This window comes from Stomoxys calcitrans, chromosome 4, assembly GCF_963082655.1.
Source record: "Stomoxys calcitrans chromosome 4, idStoCalc2.1, whole genome shotgun sequence".
NCBI classification, from domain to species: Eukaryota; Metazoa; Arthropoda; class Insecta; order Diptera; family Muscidae; genus Stomoxys; species Stomoxys calcitrans.
This window is the reverse complement of record NC_081555.1, coordinates 170,938,625-170,954,180: the sequence shown is the minus strand read 5'-3', so window position 1 is coordinate 170,954,180 and position 15,556 is coordinate 170,938,625. Positions and strand designations below refer to the sequence as shown.

At 40.1% G+C, this 15,556-nt stretch overlaps 1 protein-coding gene across 1 annotated transcript in view; it reads right to left on the bottom strand.

Annotated features, from left to right (window-relative positions):
- LOC106084296 (neuronal acetylcholine receptor subunit alpha-7) overlaps window positions 1-15,556 on the bottom strand; it is a 791,555-nt gene that overhangs the window by 271,827 nt on the left and 504,172 nt on the right. The window contains exon 4 of the mRNA XM_059366858.1: window positions 4,785-4,894. Coding sequence (XP_059222841.1) covers window positions 4,785-4,894 — 110 coding nt within the window. The remainder of the gene's footprint in view (window positions 1-4,784; window positions 4,895-15,556) is intronic.

Below are 15,556 nucleotides of genomic sequence, written 5' to 3'. Positions count from 1 at the left end.
TCAACCATAGGATGGGGGAATACTAATTTCGTCATTCCGTTTGCAACATACCGAAATATTCGTCTTAGACCCCATAAAGTAGTTGAAATTTTTTCTTAACATTTTTATACCCTCCACCATAGGATGGGGGAGTACCGATTTCGTCATTCCGTTTGTAACATACCGAAATATTCGTCTTAGACGCCATAAGGTTTATATATGCTGGATCGTCTCGACATTCTGAGTCGATGTAGCCATGTACGTCCGTACGTCCGTCTGTGGTAATCACGATAGCGGTGGAATGCTTAAAGATAGCCGCTTGAAATTTTGCACAGATGCTTTCTATCGATTAAGGTCGTTGGAGATTTCAAACGAGTCATATCGGTACGGATTTGGATATAGCTCCCACATAAACCGATCACCCGATTTGACTTCTAGAGCCACTGGCAGCCGAATTTTTGTCCGATTTGGCTAAAAGTTTGTGTACAGTGCCCTGTTATAGCCGATCTGCCGATTTGACTTTTTGAGTTCTTAAAAGCCGCAATTTGAATCCGATTTGGCTGAAATTTTGTACGAAGTGTTCTGTTATGACTTTCAACAACTGTGCCAAGTGCGGTCCAAATGGGTCTATAATCTGATATAGCTGTCATATAAACCGATCTCAAAATTTGGCTTCTTGAGCCCCTGGAAGCCACAATCTTTGCTCGAATTTTGCACATAGTGTTCTCTTATGACTTCCAACAACTATACCGAGTACGGTACAAATAGGTCTAAAACCCGATGTAGCTTTCATATAAACCGATTTCCCAATTTGACTTCTCGAGCCTCTGGAAGCCACAATCTTTGTCGGATTTGGCTAAAATTTTGCATATTACTTACTTTAATTGGCTAAGACAGAATATTTGTCCCACTAGCCGAACGTAGAATAGCGTTCTCGATCCTCTGCGCTCAATCTAAAATGTCTGACATCAAGTTTCTGCCACAACTTGATCTTTCCATCGGGCTTTTGGTCTTCCCGGTTTGCGTGTACCACCGTGTTTGCCTTCAAAAGACTTCTTTGCTAGAGCTTTTTCATCCATTCTGACAACATGACCTAGCCAACGCAGACGTTGTATTTTGATGCGTGTAACTATGCTATCGTCGTTATACAGCTCATACAGCTCGTGGTTCATAAGTCGCCTATATTCTCCATTAACGCAAACTGCTGCATATATTTTACGAAGAATCTTTCTCTCAAATACTCCAGGCACTGCCTCATCTACTTCCACGAGTACCCATGCTTCAGAACCATATAACAGCACGGATAGTATCAGTGTCTTGTATAGTGTAATCTTCGTCTGTCGGGAGATGGCCTTGTTTCTAAACTGTTTACTTAGTCCAAAGTAGCATCTGTTTGTCAGTATTATTCTTCGCTTAATCTCAAAACTGGTGTCATTCGTTTCGGTTACGGCGATAAAGTAACTGACTGTCTCCAAGTTGTTGTTGCCAACTTTCTCCATTTTCTTTACCTGCTCGGTTGTGCAAGGCTTTTTGGGAGTTGAAACCATCCATTTCGTCTTATCTCCATTTACTGTCAAACCCATTTTCACTGACTCTCTTTCGATTCTTTCAAAGGCCAGCAGTTACTACTATGATATCGATGTCGTCGGCATAGGCGAGTATAGATATGACACTATTGTGATTAGAGTGTCATATCTATTCACATCTGTTTCTCGTATAATCTTCTCCAGCAGAATATTAAAGAGATCACTAGATAGGCTGTCTCCTTGTCTGAAACCTCGTTTGGTATTAAATGGTTCGGAGAGATTCTTTCCTATTCTTACTGAGGAACGCGTATCAGCAAGTGTCATCCTGCAGAGTCTTATTAATTTTGCAGGGATACCAAACTCAGACATGGCTTGAAATACCTTTGAACGTAAAGGAGTATCGAAGGCGGCTTTGTAGTCAAAAAAAGAGATAGAAGGTGTTGATATGTCCTTCTCATGTCTTTTCCAGGATTTGGCGCAGTGTCCAAGGTGGATTTACCAGGTCTAAAGCCGCATTGATAGGGCCCATTTATCTCACTGACTTAAGGTTTCAAACTTTCACACAGTACGCTCGAGAATATCTTGTATGCGATGGGGATGAGACTTATTCCTCTGTAGTTGGCACATTCCGTCTTGTCTCCTTTCTTGTGTACGGGACATAGTATGCTGAGGTTCCAATCATCCGGTATGAGTTCTTCTAGCCAGATTGCACAGATAAGCTGATGCATACACCTTATCATCGTGTCGCCTCCAGTCGTAAATAGTTCAGCGGGTAACCCGTCGGCTCCTGCTGCCTTGTTGTTCTTTAGTCGGGTCACTGCTACTTGGACCTCATTGTGACTAGGTGCTAAATTTTATACCATCATCAGGGATTGGTTCTGCGGTATCCTCTTCGCCGCCTACATCGGACACCAGCAGTTGAGTAAAATGTTCTTTCAATATCCTCAGTATGTTATCTGTGTCAGTTACCAGATTTCCTTCTTTGTCTCTGCAGGAGGATGTGCCTGCACCAAAGCCATCGGATTGATGTTTAATTCTTTGGTAGAATTTCCGGACTTCATTTTGACTCCTGTACATTCCAATTCGCTCACACTCACGTCTTTGCCTATAGAGTTCTGTTATAACGGCTATTGTTAAGTACGCTCCAAATCGGTCAATAACCTGATATAGCTTCCATATAAACCGATCTGCCGATTTGACTTTTTTAAACCACTGTACTAAGTGAAGCCATCGGTCTGTAACCTAGTATTGCTCCCTGATCTGCCGATTTGACTTCTTGAGTAATTACAACCCTAATTTTTTGTCCAATTTAGTTGGAATTTTGCATGCGGTGTTTTGTTATGACTACCAACAACTGTTCTAAGTACGGTCCAAGTGAGTCTATAATCTGATATAACTGCCATATAAGCCGGGCTCTTGATTATCCATGTTCGGTTTCTAGAAGCTTTAGTTTTTTTTTTGGTTTGACAGAGGTTTATAATGTAGAAAAAAATTATGCCCTTCAACTAAATTTAGTTTGTATACATTTTTATACCTTTTTATACCCCATCCTATGGTGGGGGGTATACTAATTTCGTCATTCTGTTTGTAACTACTCGAAATATTCGTCTGAGACCCCATAAAGTATATATATTCTTGATCGTAGTGACATTTTAAGTCGATCTAGCAAAGTCCGTCCGTCCATCCGTCTGTCCGTACGTCCGTCCGTCTGTCTGTCGAAAGCACGCTAACTTCCGAAGGAGTAAAGTTAGCCGCTTGAAATTTTGTACAAATACTTCTTATTAGTGTAGGTCAGTTGGTATTGTAAATAAGCCATATCGGTTCATGTTTTGATATAGCTGCCATATAAACCGATCTTGGGTCTTGACTTCTTTAGCCTCTAGAGTGCGCAATTCTTATCCGATTTGAATGAATTTTGGCACAACTTGTTCTGTTATGATATCCAACAACTGTGTTAAGTATGGTTCAAATCGGTTCATAACCTGATATAGCTGCCATATAAACCGATCTAGGGTCTTGACTTCTTGAGCCTCTAGATGGCGCAATTATTATCCGCTTGGAATGAATTTTTGCACGACGTGTTTTGTAATGATATCCACCAACTGTGCTAAGTATGGTTCAAATCGGTCCATAACCTGATATAGCTGTCATATAAACCGATCTTGGGTCTTGACTTCTTGAGCCTTTAGAGTGCACAATTCTTATCCGATTGGAATGAAATTTTGCACGACGTGTTTTGTTATGATATCCAACAACTGTGCCAAGTATGGATCAAATCGGTCCATAACCTGATATAGCTGTCATATAAACCGATCTTGGGTCTTGACTTCTTGAGTATGGTTTAAATCGGTTCATTACCTGATATAGCTGTCATATAAACCAATCTGGGATGTTTGACTTCTTGAGCCTCTAGAGGTCGCAATTATTAATTCGATTTGCCTGAAATTTTGTACGACGGATTTATTTACGTATTTATTATTAGGGTCTGAATCGGTCTATAGCCCCATGCAGCTCCCATATAAATCGATCTCTCTATTTTACTTCTTGAGCCCCCCCAAAGGGCGCAATTCTTATTCGAATTGGCTGACATTTTACACAGGTCTCCAACATATAATTTAATTGTGGTCCACACCGGACCATATCTTGATATCGCTCTAATAGCAGAGCAAATCTTTTCTTATATCCTGTTTGATCCAAGGTGGAGGGTATATAAGACTCGGTACGGCCGAACTTTGCACGCTTTTAGTTGTTTTATTTATATTTCCATAACTTTCCATAACCACTTTTCGCTGTTTAAGCCAGATTCAGCCAATATGACATTTTACACTGAAATCAAGTATCATTAGCTTCCTTTTGTTATTTTCTATGTATAGCAAATCATTTTACACTTTAATGTACTTTGCCAGCACTCCAACCGAAAGAATAGTTTTCACCACTATCTAAATGTCATGCCATTAAACGCCAAAGTGGATTTTTGTTTTTGGCATATGATGTTGTTTTTATTGTTCTATGAATATTTGCACATTGTTTGGTTTTCAAGTGTCAACAAGACTACGTTAATTAGAGTGTTTTCGAGTAAGCTGCCGAGCAAAGAGCAAAACAAATATGAAAAGAGCAAATATTTACACATAAATCCATTTAAGCACTTAATAACTTAAATATTAAAAAAAAAGATTTTCCACAAACATTATTAAGGGATTAAATTTCTTTGAGATTTGCTCAACTATTATAAAAATAAACATGTTTGTTAGTTTAAGAAATCCTTTTTTTTGCACTCACCTATTGTACATCAAAACATCGGGTTTCCATAGACGGTGTGGTGGTATTCGTAAATCTCGAACCCCACCATAATCGCTGGCATTCCATCTTAAGTTCATGTCATTCCATTCCTGTGAATATAAAGCATATATGAAAGGGGTTAGGGTGGCGTATAAGTGCTATTTGTCAATTCGTAATAAGTATACGACAAGGTGGTCTTTAGTTAAGTTTGCATAGAGGCTTATTTCATACACCAATTATGTACTTGAATAATGTGTACATGGGTAAGTTTACTCAAATTATTGAGGACAAAAATAAATTTAATTAAGATTTCTTGAAATTATTACATACATAATTCAATGTGATGTGTATGAAGATTACTTCAAATTGATATTTCTTATCATGGTATGAGTTAATGTGTCCTTCGGTGTGTGTTTCCCCCCCACAAAATGTCAATACCAATACCAATGACCATTTTCATTGCATATTTATAAGCATTAACAATTCGATTGAAATTATCGAAAAGTCTTACTGCAAAGGAAAGGAGAAGAATTTATCCTTGGAAATTGCTAGGTAATAAAGTAAGCACATTATTGCTTGCCATTATGAAGCAGAAAATATTACTTACGCTTTTATAAGGACTTCATTTGTCTTTCGTCAGAATGATAGATAACACTGGCCAACATAAAGTGCAGAAAAAAAATCCAACAAAAAAATTATACCATTAAGGAAAGGCAAAAGTCGGGCGGAGCCTACTATATAACACCCTACACCTACCCTACAATTATAAATTCCGGCAATATATAAATATATATGCCTATGAGAGCTATAACTAAATCTGAACCGATTTTTAAACAAATCGTATGTAAATTTTTGTTACTACGGTCATATACGGATGCCGACTGAGGAGGGATTTGAACCCGTCTGCTACGCAGACACGATGTTAGATTACTTCCAAGGGGTAAGGAGCCGAAAGGGTCTTGCATATGGCATACTAGCTGACCCGGGCCCGCTCCGCTGCGCCTTCTTTTACTTTATATGGAACAAAAGTTTCCTTGGAATATTTATTTTCGACAATTAAAGATCTTTTAGTGAAATACCTTGCAACGAAAATAGATTATCGCTTGACTAACAGTTGAACAATATAAGTGCCTTTATCTGAATCCCATATGATCTTTATTGGTCTACGAATTTAAGTTTGGATATAAGGTGTACTCCATTCTTAAAATACTTCATTTCAGCCCGATATTGTCATGCTGTCTGATTTAGTGGTATTTTAGGGGGAGAGGTGATCCCTCAGAAAAAATATCAGCATGGTGCTTTTCTCTCAAATACCCATATTGCTATTAAGAGGAGTTTACAGGATGAGGCGTCCCCCAAACACATGGCCCCAAAATAGGTTATCAAATTCGTTTTCTAATCTCAAATACCTTTCATTTGAGCCACTTATTGGCATGGTTGAAACATTTTTTCCTTTTGGTGGTGTTTTGGGAAAGGGGTGATGCCCAAAATACATGGTCCTACATTTGGATACCAAATTCGTATTCTACTTCCAAATACCTTTATTTGAGGCCCATTTTGCGATGGTCACTAAAAAATTGCTGTTTGTGGGGTATTTTGGGTATCAATTCTTGCGAAAATGGGTATCAATTCTTGCTCTACCCCCAATACACTAAGCCCGGAAAATATATCAGCAACGTACTCTATTCTCATATATCTATATATCATTTATTTGAACCTAATATTGCCATTGCCCTCAAAATTGGATATCAAATTCGTTTTCTAATCTCCGGTTTGGGGTATTGGCCCTAAAATCTATGAATATTTAGTTCCACTCTCTTTAAGACCGAAATTGTCTTGGTGAGCAAATACGTCCTATTTGGGGGTTGTTATGGTGGTGGGACGTCCGCTAGACAGTTGGCCCCTAATGTTGATATCAGATACGTGGTCTACTCCCACGTACCTTTAATTTGGATATTAGATTCGTATTCGACATTCAAATACCTTTTATTTAAGCCCCGTGTTCCCATGGTCAGTAAATAAGTCCTGTTTTGGGGGGTGTTTTGGGAAAGGGGTGGACCCCCAGAAACTTTGTCCCAAATTCGAATATCAGATTCGTATTCTACTCTCAAATACCTTTCATTTGAGTCCCATATTGCCATGGTCGGTAAATATGTCCGATTTAGGGGTGTTTTGGGGCTTGGGTGGTCCCCATAGCACTTGGTCCGACAATTGGATATCAGATTCGTATTTTACTCGCAAATACATTTTATTTGAGTCCCATATTGTCGTGATTGGTCTAAATATATGTTTGGTAGGTTTTAGGGTGGGGCAGCCCCCCTAGGTATCCCATTCGAAATTTGGATACCAAATTTTTATTTTTAGGGTACTATATGAGAGCACACAAAATTTGGCTTAAATCGCACCAACCATCTCCGAGATCTGGCGTTTCTGAAAATTTGGGTAAAGGGGAGGGTCCGGTCCCCCTTCAGATATCAAAAAATGTAGTACCCTATTTGCACCACGGGGTCATTATACACCATCTGTGAAAATTTCAAAAAAATCGGTTTAGCCGTTTCTGAGTCTATAAGGAACACACAAACATACAAACAAACAAACAAACGTACAAACAAACACAAATTGATTTTTATATATAAGATGACTGGGCTAGACCCAGAGGTCTCAATGTTAACCCAGAGAAGACTGAAATATGCCTGCTCACGAGGTAGACGAAGGTGGGCCAATTTAACGCACCACGTTTCCTCAATAAGACGATTTCGATATCTGACAAGGTCGAATATTTAGGTGTGATCTTTGACAGGAAACTGAATGGGAAGTGTCACATTCAGGAGCATACTGAGAAGGCTAGGCTCGAAATGGGGCCTGAATCCTAGGATAGTCCACTGGCTCTACGGGAGCGTGATACGACCAATACTTACGGCTCAGTATTTTGGTGGACTGCTATGGAGAAAAGTGCCAATGCCAATGCCAAAAGGTGGGGCAATTTAACGCACCGCGTTTCCTCAATAAAACGATTTCGATATCTGAGAAGGTCAATACTCAGGAATGATTTTGGACAGGAAACTGAATTGGAAGTGTCACATTCAGGAGCGTACTGGCAAGGTCAATACTCAGGTATGATCTTGGTCAGGAAACTGAATTGGAAATATCACATTCAGGAGCGTACTGGGAAGGCTCACAGATGTTGGGCACTATGTAAACGGGCCGTAGGCTCGAAATGGCGCCTGAATCCTAGGATAGTCCACTGGCTCTACAGGAGCGTGATTACGCCAATTCTTACTTACGCCTCAGTAGTTTTGTGGACTGCTATGGAGAAAAAGTGCAACATAAGGACCATACAACAGGTTAAGATAACATGTTGTCTTGGCATAGGCGGAGCGATAAGGACCACGCCCACTAGGGCACTGGACATACAACTTAAGTGTGAGGCAGCCACTGCGGCTATGAGACTTTAGGCGATGGGAGAATGGATTGAGGATGGTAGCAGCTCATACCATTGCGGTATAATCGAGGCAACGATAGGAAACCTGGAAGGAAGGGAAGAGATTTGCTACCGGATACCTGAGATGAACCTTAAAGTCGAGTGCGAGAGGCACTGCTGCCATCGACACAGTCGTGGATTGACGGAACCCTAGTATTGCCAAAACAATTCGTGGAAGATCATATTACACGGATGGATCAAAGCTAGAGGACAGAGTGTGCCTGGGGGTTTACATTGAGAATCCAGGGACTGAGATCTGTTTTAGACAGCCTGACCATAATACGGTCCTGCAGGCGGAGATTCGGGCGATCACGGAATGCGTCAAGTGGGGTGGTGCTAACATCTTTACCGACAGTAAAATTGCCATAAGGGCTATAACAACCAGGACGGTAAGGTCACGAACAGATTTGCAGTGTAAGAAAGAGATTAACGCCTTCTATGAGGATGGCAAAATCCGCATCGTTTGGGTGCCGGGCCATAACGGAGTAAGGGGAAATGAAAGGGCAGACGATTTGGCGGTGAAGGCCAAAGGACTGCCGTCAATAAACTTGGTTAACCCGAAGCCTTTCGGGTCGACGCAGACCGAGTAAAGAGAGTGGGCGACGAATAAGCATGCAACATTGTGGAACAACGAAACGGTCGGTAGGAAGGCGAAAATCCTATGGGGAATTTAGATCGTGAGAAGACGAGGCTATTACTGAAAAGTAGCAAGAAGGAGGTCAGTATAGCCATTGGTATCATAACGGGACACATAGGCCTACGAGCTCACTTATGTAAAATCGGAGCGGCAAGTGATAGCATGTGTAGGGCATGCGGGGAAGACGATGAGACGTTGGAGCATTTCCTTTGTCATTGCCCGGCTTTCACGTCCAACAGATACCGGTACTTAGGTGGAGACAAAATATTAGACATGATGAACCAACCTAAGGGAGTGGTATAGAAAACAGTTAAGGATTTTGTAAGTAGTACGGAATTCCTAACTAAAAATTTTGTTTTTAGAGGTTACTTTATAGTTTTTAGAGCGCACAACAAGCCGATTACTGGCTTAGGTATATGTCCATAGTGGCATGGGGCCACTTTTCAACCTAACCTAACGGTCATATAAGAGCAAATCGGGCGATATATATATATATATATATATATGGGAGCCATATCTTAATCTGAACCGATTTTGATGAAATCTTGCACATATGTTAAGATCGGTAACAAAACAATTCGTGCCAAATTTTGTGCAGATCGGTTGAAAATTGTTGCTCCTACGTCCATTGAAGTGCAAATCGGGCTATACATATGTATAGGAGCTATATCTTAATCTAAACCGATTTTAGTGAAATCTTGCACATATGTTAAGATCGGTAATAAAACAATTCATGCCAAATTTTGTGCAGATCGGTTGAAAATTGTTGATACTACGGCCATTTAAGTGCAAATCAGACGATACATATATATGGGAGCTATATCTTAGTCTGAACCGATTTTGATGAAATCTTGCACACATGTTAAGATCGGTGACAGAACAATTCATGCCAAATTTTGTGCAGATCGGTTGAAAATTGTTGCTATAACGGTCATTTTAGTGCAAATCGGGCGATACATATATATGGGAGCTATATCCAAATTTGAACCTATTTTGGTGATATCTTGCACATATATTGAGATCGATAACAAAACAATTCGTGCCAAATTTTGTGCAGATTGGTTGAAAATTGTAGTTACTACGGTCATTTAAGGGCAAATCGGGCGATACATATATGTGGAAGCTATATCTAAATCTGAACCGATTGTGATGAAATCTTGCACATATATTAAGATAGATAACAAAACAATTCGTGCCAAATTTTGTGCAGATTGGTTGAAAATTGTAGTTATTACGGTCATTTAAGGGCAAATCGGGCGATACATATATGTGGAAGCTATATCTAAATCTGAACCGATTTTGATGGAATTTTGTTAAAGTCGATAGCAGAGCAGTCCATCCCATAATTTGGGCAGATCGTTTGAAAATTGTTGCTACTACGGTCATTTTACTGCAATTCGGGCGATACATATATGTGGGAGCTATATCTTAATATGAACCGATTTTGATGAAATCTTGCACATATGTTAAGATCGGTAACAAAACAGTCAGTGGCAAATTTTGTGCAGATCGGTTGAAAAGTGTAGCTACTACGGCCATTTTAGTGCAAATCGGAGTGGGTTAGTCCCTCATTCACTAAACCCTGAAAATATATCAGCAACATGCTCTATTCTCATATATTTGAACCCCATATTGCCATTGGTCTCAAAATTGGATATCAAATTCGTTTTCTAATCTCAAATATCATTCACTTAAACTCCTTATTGAAAAGCCAGCAAATATGTCCGGTATGGGCCCTAAAAACTACGAATATCGAGCTCCACTGTCTTGAAGATCCAAATTGTCTTGGCGAGCAAATACGTCCTATTTAGGGGTTGCTATACTGGTGAGACGTCCCCTAGACAGTTGGTCTCGAATATTGATGACTGATATGAATCTGACTACGTCCTAAGTCCCTTCATTTGAGTCCCATTTTTCCATAGCCGGCAAACATGACCAGTTTGGTGGGTGTTTTGGGGGATGGGGCGGCCACTCACTTGGCTTTGAAAATATATATCACATTCGTGTTCTACTCTAAAATACCTCTTATTTGAGCCTCATATTGCAATGGTCAGCAAATACTTCCTATTTGGGTGATGTTATGGGGTTGGGGTGGCCCCGTAATCACTTTTCCCGAATATTGATTTCAGATTTGTGTTTTACTTCCAAAGACCTTTCATTTGAACCCCATATTGCTCGTAAATTCGTCCTCTTTGGGGGATGTTCTCGGGAGTGGGCGGCCCCTCAAACACGTGGTCCCACATCTGGATATCAGATTCGTATTCTATACTCAAATACATTTTAAGCCCCGTATTGACATGGTCTGTAAATAAGTTCTGTTAGGGGGATGTTTTGGGGATGGGGTTAAACCCTAGAAACTTTGTCCCGAATTCGGATATCAAAATCGTATTCTGCTCGCAAATACCTTTCATATTAGTCCCATATTGCCGTGATCGGTAAATATGCCCGTTTTGGGGGTTGGGCGGTCCCCCAAACACTTAGTCCAACAATTGGATATCAGATACGTTTTTTAACCTTAAATACCTTTCATTTGAGTCCCATATTGTCGTGATTGGTGTATATATATATTTGGTAGATTTTGGGGTAGGGCGCCCCCCCTAGCTATCCCATCCGAAATGTGGATATATTTGGTAGGTTTTGGGGTGGGGCGCCCCTCCCCCCCTGGGTACCCCATCCGATATATGGATACCATATTTTTGTTTGCAGGTTACTATGAGAGAGCACTCAAAATTTCGCTTAAATCGCACCACCCATCTCCGAGATCTGCCGATACTGAAAATTAGGATAAGGGGGAGGGTCCGCTCCCCCTTCAGATATCTAAAAATTTAGTACCCTATTTGCACCAAAATATCATTATATACCACTAGATAAAAACGAGCAACGAGACAGACAGTCGGACATAACTGGATTTTGTTTTTGAATTTCACTACGATCAAGGCTGCATATTTTTTATTAGGTGGAAAAAGGATATTTCGATATGTTTTAAGCGAATTGACAATACAATAACATCCCCCATCCCCCTATCCTTCGGCGGTGTGTTTAAAAATGCCTAAGACCAAAGCAACAGATGAGATTTTGCATTTTGTCCACCTAAGTAAAAACGTAAAAATATTCCAATGTTGTTGCATGGTGTAATGCATTATTTTTTCAACAGAAATATCTGCCAACGTTTCTCCACAAATATGGCTGCTATCTTGACATGAAGCAACACAAAAGCTCAAGGAGATTGTACTTGGCATCATATTAAAATTTAAGAATATTTTCTCCATCCCCTTGAAAGTAAATGTTGATTTACCTTCACGGCATTAAGGTTTTAACTCAGAGCAAAATGTGGCTGTAAATCAGATCAGAACAAAAATTTCCATATCTTATTTAACTGAAATTTCTTTCTGTTGTATATGTGAGTCACAACTCTTGTGTCTCCCAACGTATGTTGGTCATCATTAAAATGTCAACATCACTAATTGCAACTTCTCTTTTTTTTGGCCAAGAGCGCCTTACGACGAGCAGCCCAATACAGCCATGCCATGAAAACGGAGCCTAGGGAAAATGGAGCAGAAAATTAAATTAATTAACTTGGTAAGTGCAGCGGCAGTTCGCGACATGACATTTGCAGCAAGTTTTGAAGTTTTCTTCTCATTCTAGCACTTATCCCTCACAGATTTTGTTCTACTCCATGGAGAAGGGCAATTGAAAGCAAAGAAATGTTCTGCTGTGGATGGGTAGACCCAAGGAAGTTGTCGTGGTCAATTGAGACAAACTTTACAAACAAAGAAGTAATTGTTTTCTTTGTTTGTAGTTGTTATTCTGTTTTCTTTTGCGTTTCTTCTTTCTGCCTTTGTAACATTTTGCAAACTAAATTATGATATTGTTCGAAATGTAATGAGAAAAAGAAAAAAAAAAACAAAGTGATGATGATAATTGCGGACCTGTGGAAAAACGAAACGAAGTGTGAGTAATCACTCTCAAGTAACTGAAGCAATTACTGCGGTTCCTTTTTTTGTTCAAAAGCTATATAAATTAGTAAAAGGGCATTAAGTTCGCCCGGGTCGAACTTTGGATACCCACCACCTCAGATACAAATTTTTTCCAGATTTCATGAATATCCAACGAAGAATACCAAATTTGTTTAAATTTTAATAGCAGCTATATGAAAACATGGCCCGATCTGGACCAAATTCGGCAAGGGTGTCGTAGGGTCTAACATAATTCACCATTCAATGCCAAACAAGTAAAAGATTGCTAAGTTCGGCCGGGCCCAATCTTGGAAAACCACCACCGGGATTCTGCTAAAATATGGGATCGATTTGGACCGCACGTAAACAGTTATTGAAAGTCATAACAAAACACTATATGCAAAATTTCAGCCAAATCGAATAAAAATCGTGGCTTGTAAAGGCTCAAGAAGTCAAACGGCGGGACCGGTTAATATGGGAGCATTATCATGTTCTTAATCGATTCGGACTGTACTTTGCAGAGTTGTTGAGAGTCATAACATAACACTATGTGCAACAAAAAAATTGCGGCTTCCAGGGGCTTAAGAAGTCAAATCGGGAAATCGGTTTATATAAGAGCTATATCTAAATCAAAACCGATATGGCTCATTTGCAATCCCCCACGACCTATATCGATTTTAAGTATGTGTGCAAAATTGTAAGAAGGTAGCTTAAAGCGTTCGACCTCTATCGTTACAGACGGACGGACATGGCTAGATCGATTTGGAATGTCGAGGCGGTCCAGAATATGTACACTTTATGGGGTCTTAGATGATTATTTCGAGGTGTTACAAACGGAATGACTCGATCAGTATACCCCATATCCTATGATGGCGGGTATAAAAATAGGAGAAAGGGTCCATAGGGCAGCTATGTGCACTTATCTTATATATAGTGAAAATAGGGTATTAAATTTTTTGATAACTGAAGGGGGAGCGGACCATCCCCCTTACCCTAATTTTCAGAAATGCCAGATCTCGGAGATGGGTGGTACGATTTAAGCGAAATTTTGTGTGCTCTCTTATAGTAGCCTTTAACCAAAAATTCGGTATCCAAATTTCGGATGGGGTACCTGGGGGGGGGGGGGGGGGGGTGTACGCCCCACCCCTAAATCTACCAAATATATATATACACCAATCACGACAATATGGGGTTCAAATTAAAGGTATTTAAGATTAGAAACCAATCTGATATGTCGGACCAATGATGATATGAATTGTCGGACCAAGTGTTTAGGGGACCACCCCAACTCCCAAAACACCCCTAAATCGGACATATTTACCGACCATGACAATATAGGACTCAAATGAAAGGTATTTGCGAGTAAAATACGAATCTGATATGCAAATGTGGCACCAAGTTTCTGGGGGTCCCCCCCTTCCCCAAACAGGACTTATTTACTGACCATGGCAATAAGGGACTCAAATGAAAGTTATTTAAGATTACAAAACGAATTTGATATCCAATTGTCGGACCAAGTGTTTGGGGGACCACCCCAACCCCTAAAACACTCCAAAATTTGACAAATTCACAACCATAGCAATATGGGGCTCAAATAAAAGGTCTTTGCAAATGTAGAACGAATCTGATATCAACATACGGGAAGAGTGTCTTTGGGGCCACCGCACCCAAATAGGAAGTATTTGCTGACCATTGCAATATGAGGCTCAAATAAGAGGTTTCTTAGAGTAGAACAGGAATCCGATATATGTTTTTAAAGCCAAGTCACTGAGCGGCAGCCCCATCCCCAAAAAACACCCCCCAAACCGGTCATGTTTGCTGACTATGGAAAATGGGACTCAAATGAAGGAAATTAGGGAGTAGACCATGAATCTGATATCAACATTCGGGACCAAATGTCTAGAGGACGTCCCACCACCATAACAACCCCCAAATAGGAGGAGTTTGCTCACCAAAACAATTTGGGTTTTCAAGACAGTGGGGCTCGACATTCATAGTTTTTAGGGCCCATACCCCAAACTGGACATATTTGTTGGCTTTTGCAATAAGTGATTTAAATGAATGGTATGTGAGATTAGAAAACTAAGTTGATATCGTATTTTGAGGCCAATGGTAAGATGGGGTTCAAAAAAATGATATATAGACACATGAAAATAGAGCACGTTGCTGATATATTTTCCGGGCTTAGTGTTTGGGGGACCACCCCACTCCCAAAAAAACCCCTAAATCGGGAATATTTACCGACCATCTCAATGTGGAGCTTAAATGAAAGGTATAAGGGGGGTAGAGCAAGAATTGATACCCACTTTCGGGACCAAAGGGCAGACCCCTTTTTCCCAAAATACCCCACAAAAAGCAATTTTTTACTAACCATAGCAATATGGGACTCAAATAAAGGTATTTGGGAGTAGAATACGAATTTGATATCCAAATGTAGGACCATGGATTTTAAGCATCACCCCTTCCCCAAAACACCCCCAAAGGGTAAACATTTTTCGACCATGCCAATATGTGGCTTAAATAAAAGGTATTTGAGATAAGAAAACGAATTTGATAACCAATTTTGGGGCCATGTGTTTGGGGGACGCCTCATCCTGTAAACTTTCCTCAAAACCAATGACAATATGGGGTATTATATATAAATGGTATTTGAGAGAAGAGCACGATGCTGATATTTTTTCTGGGCCAAGTGTCTGGG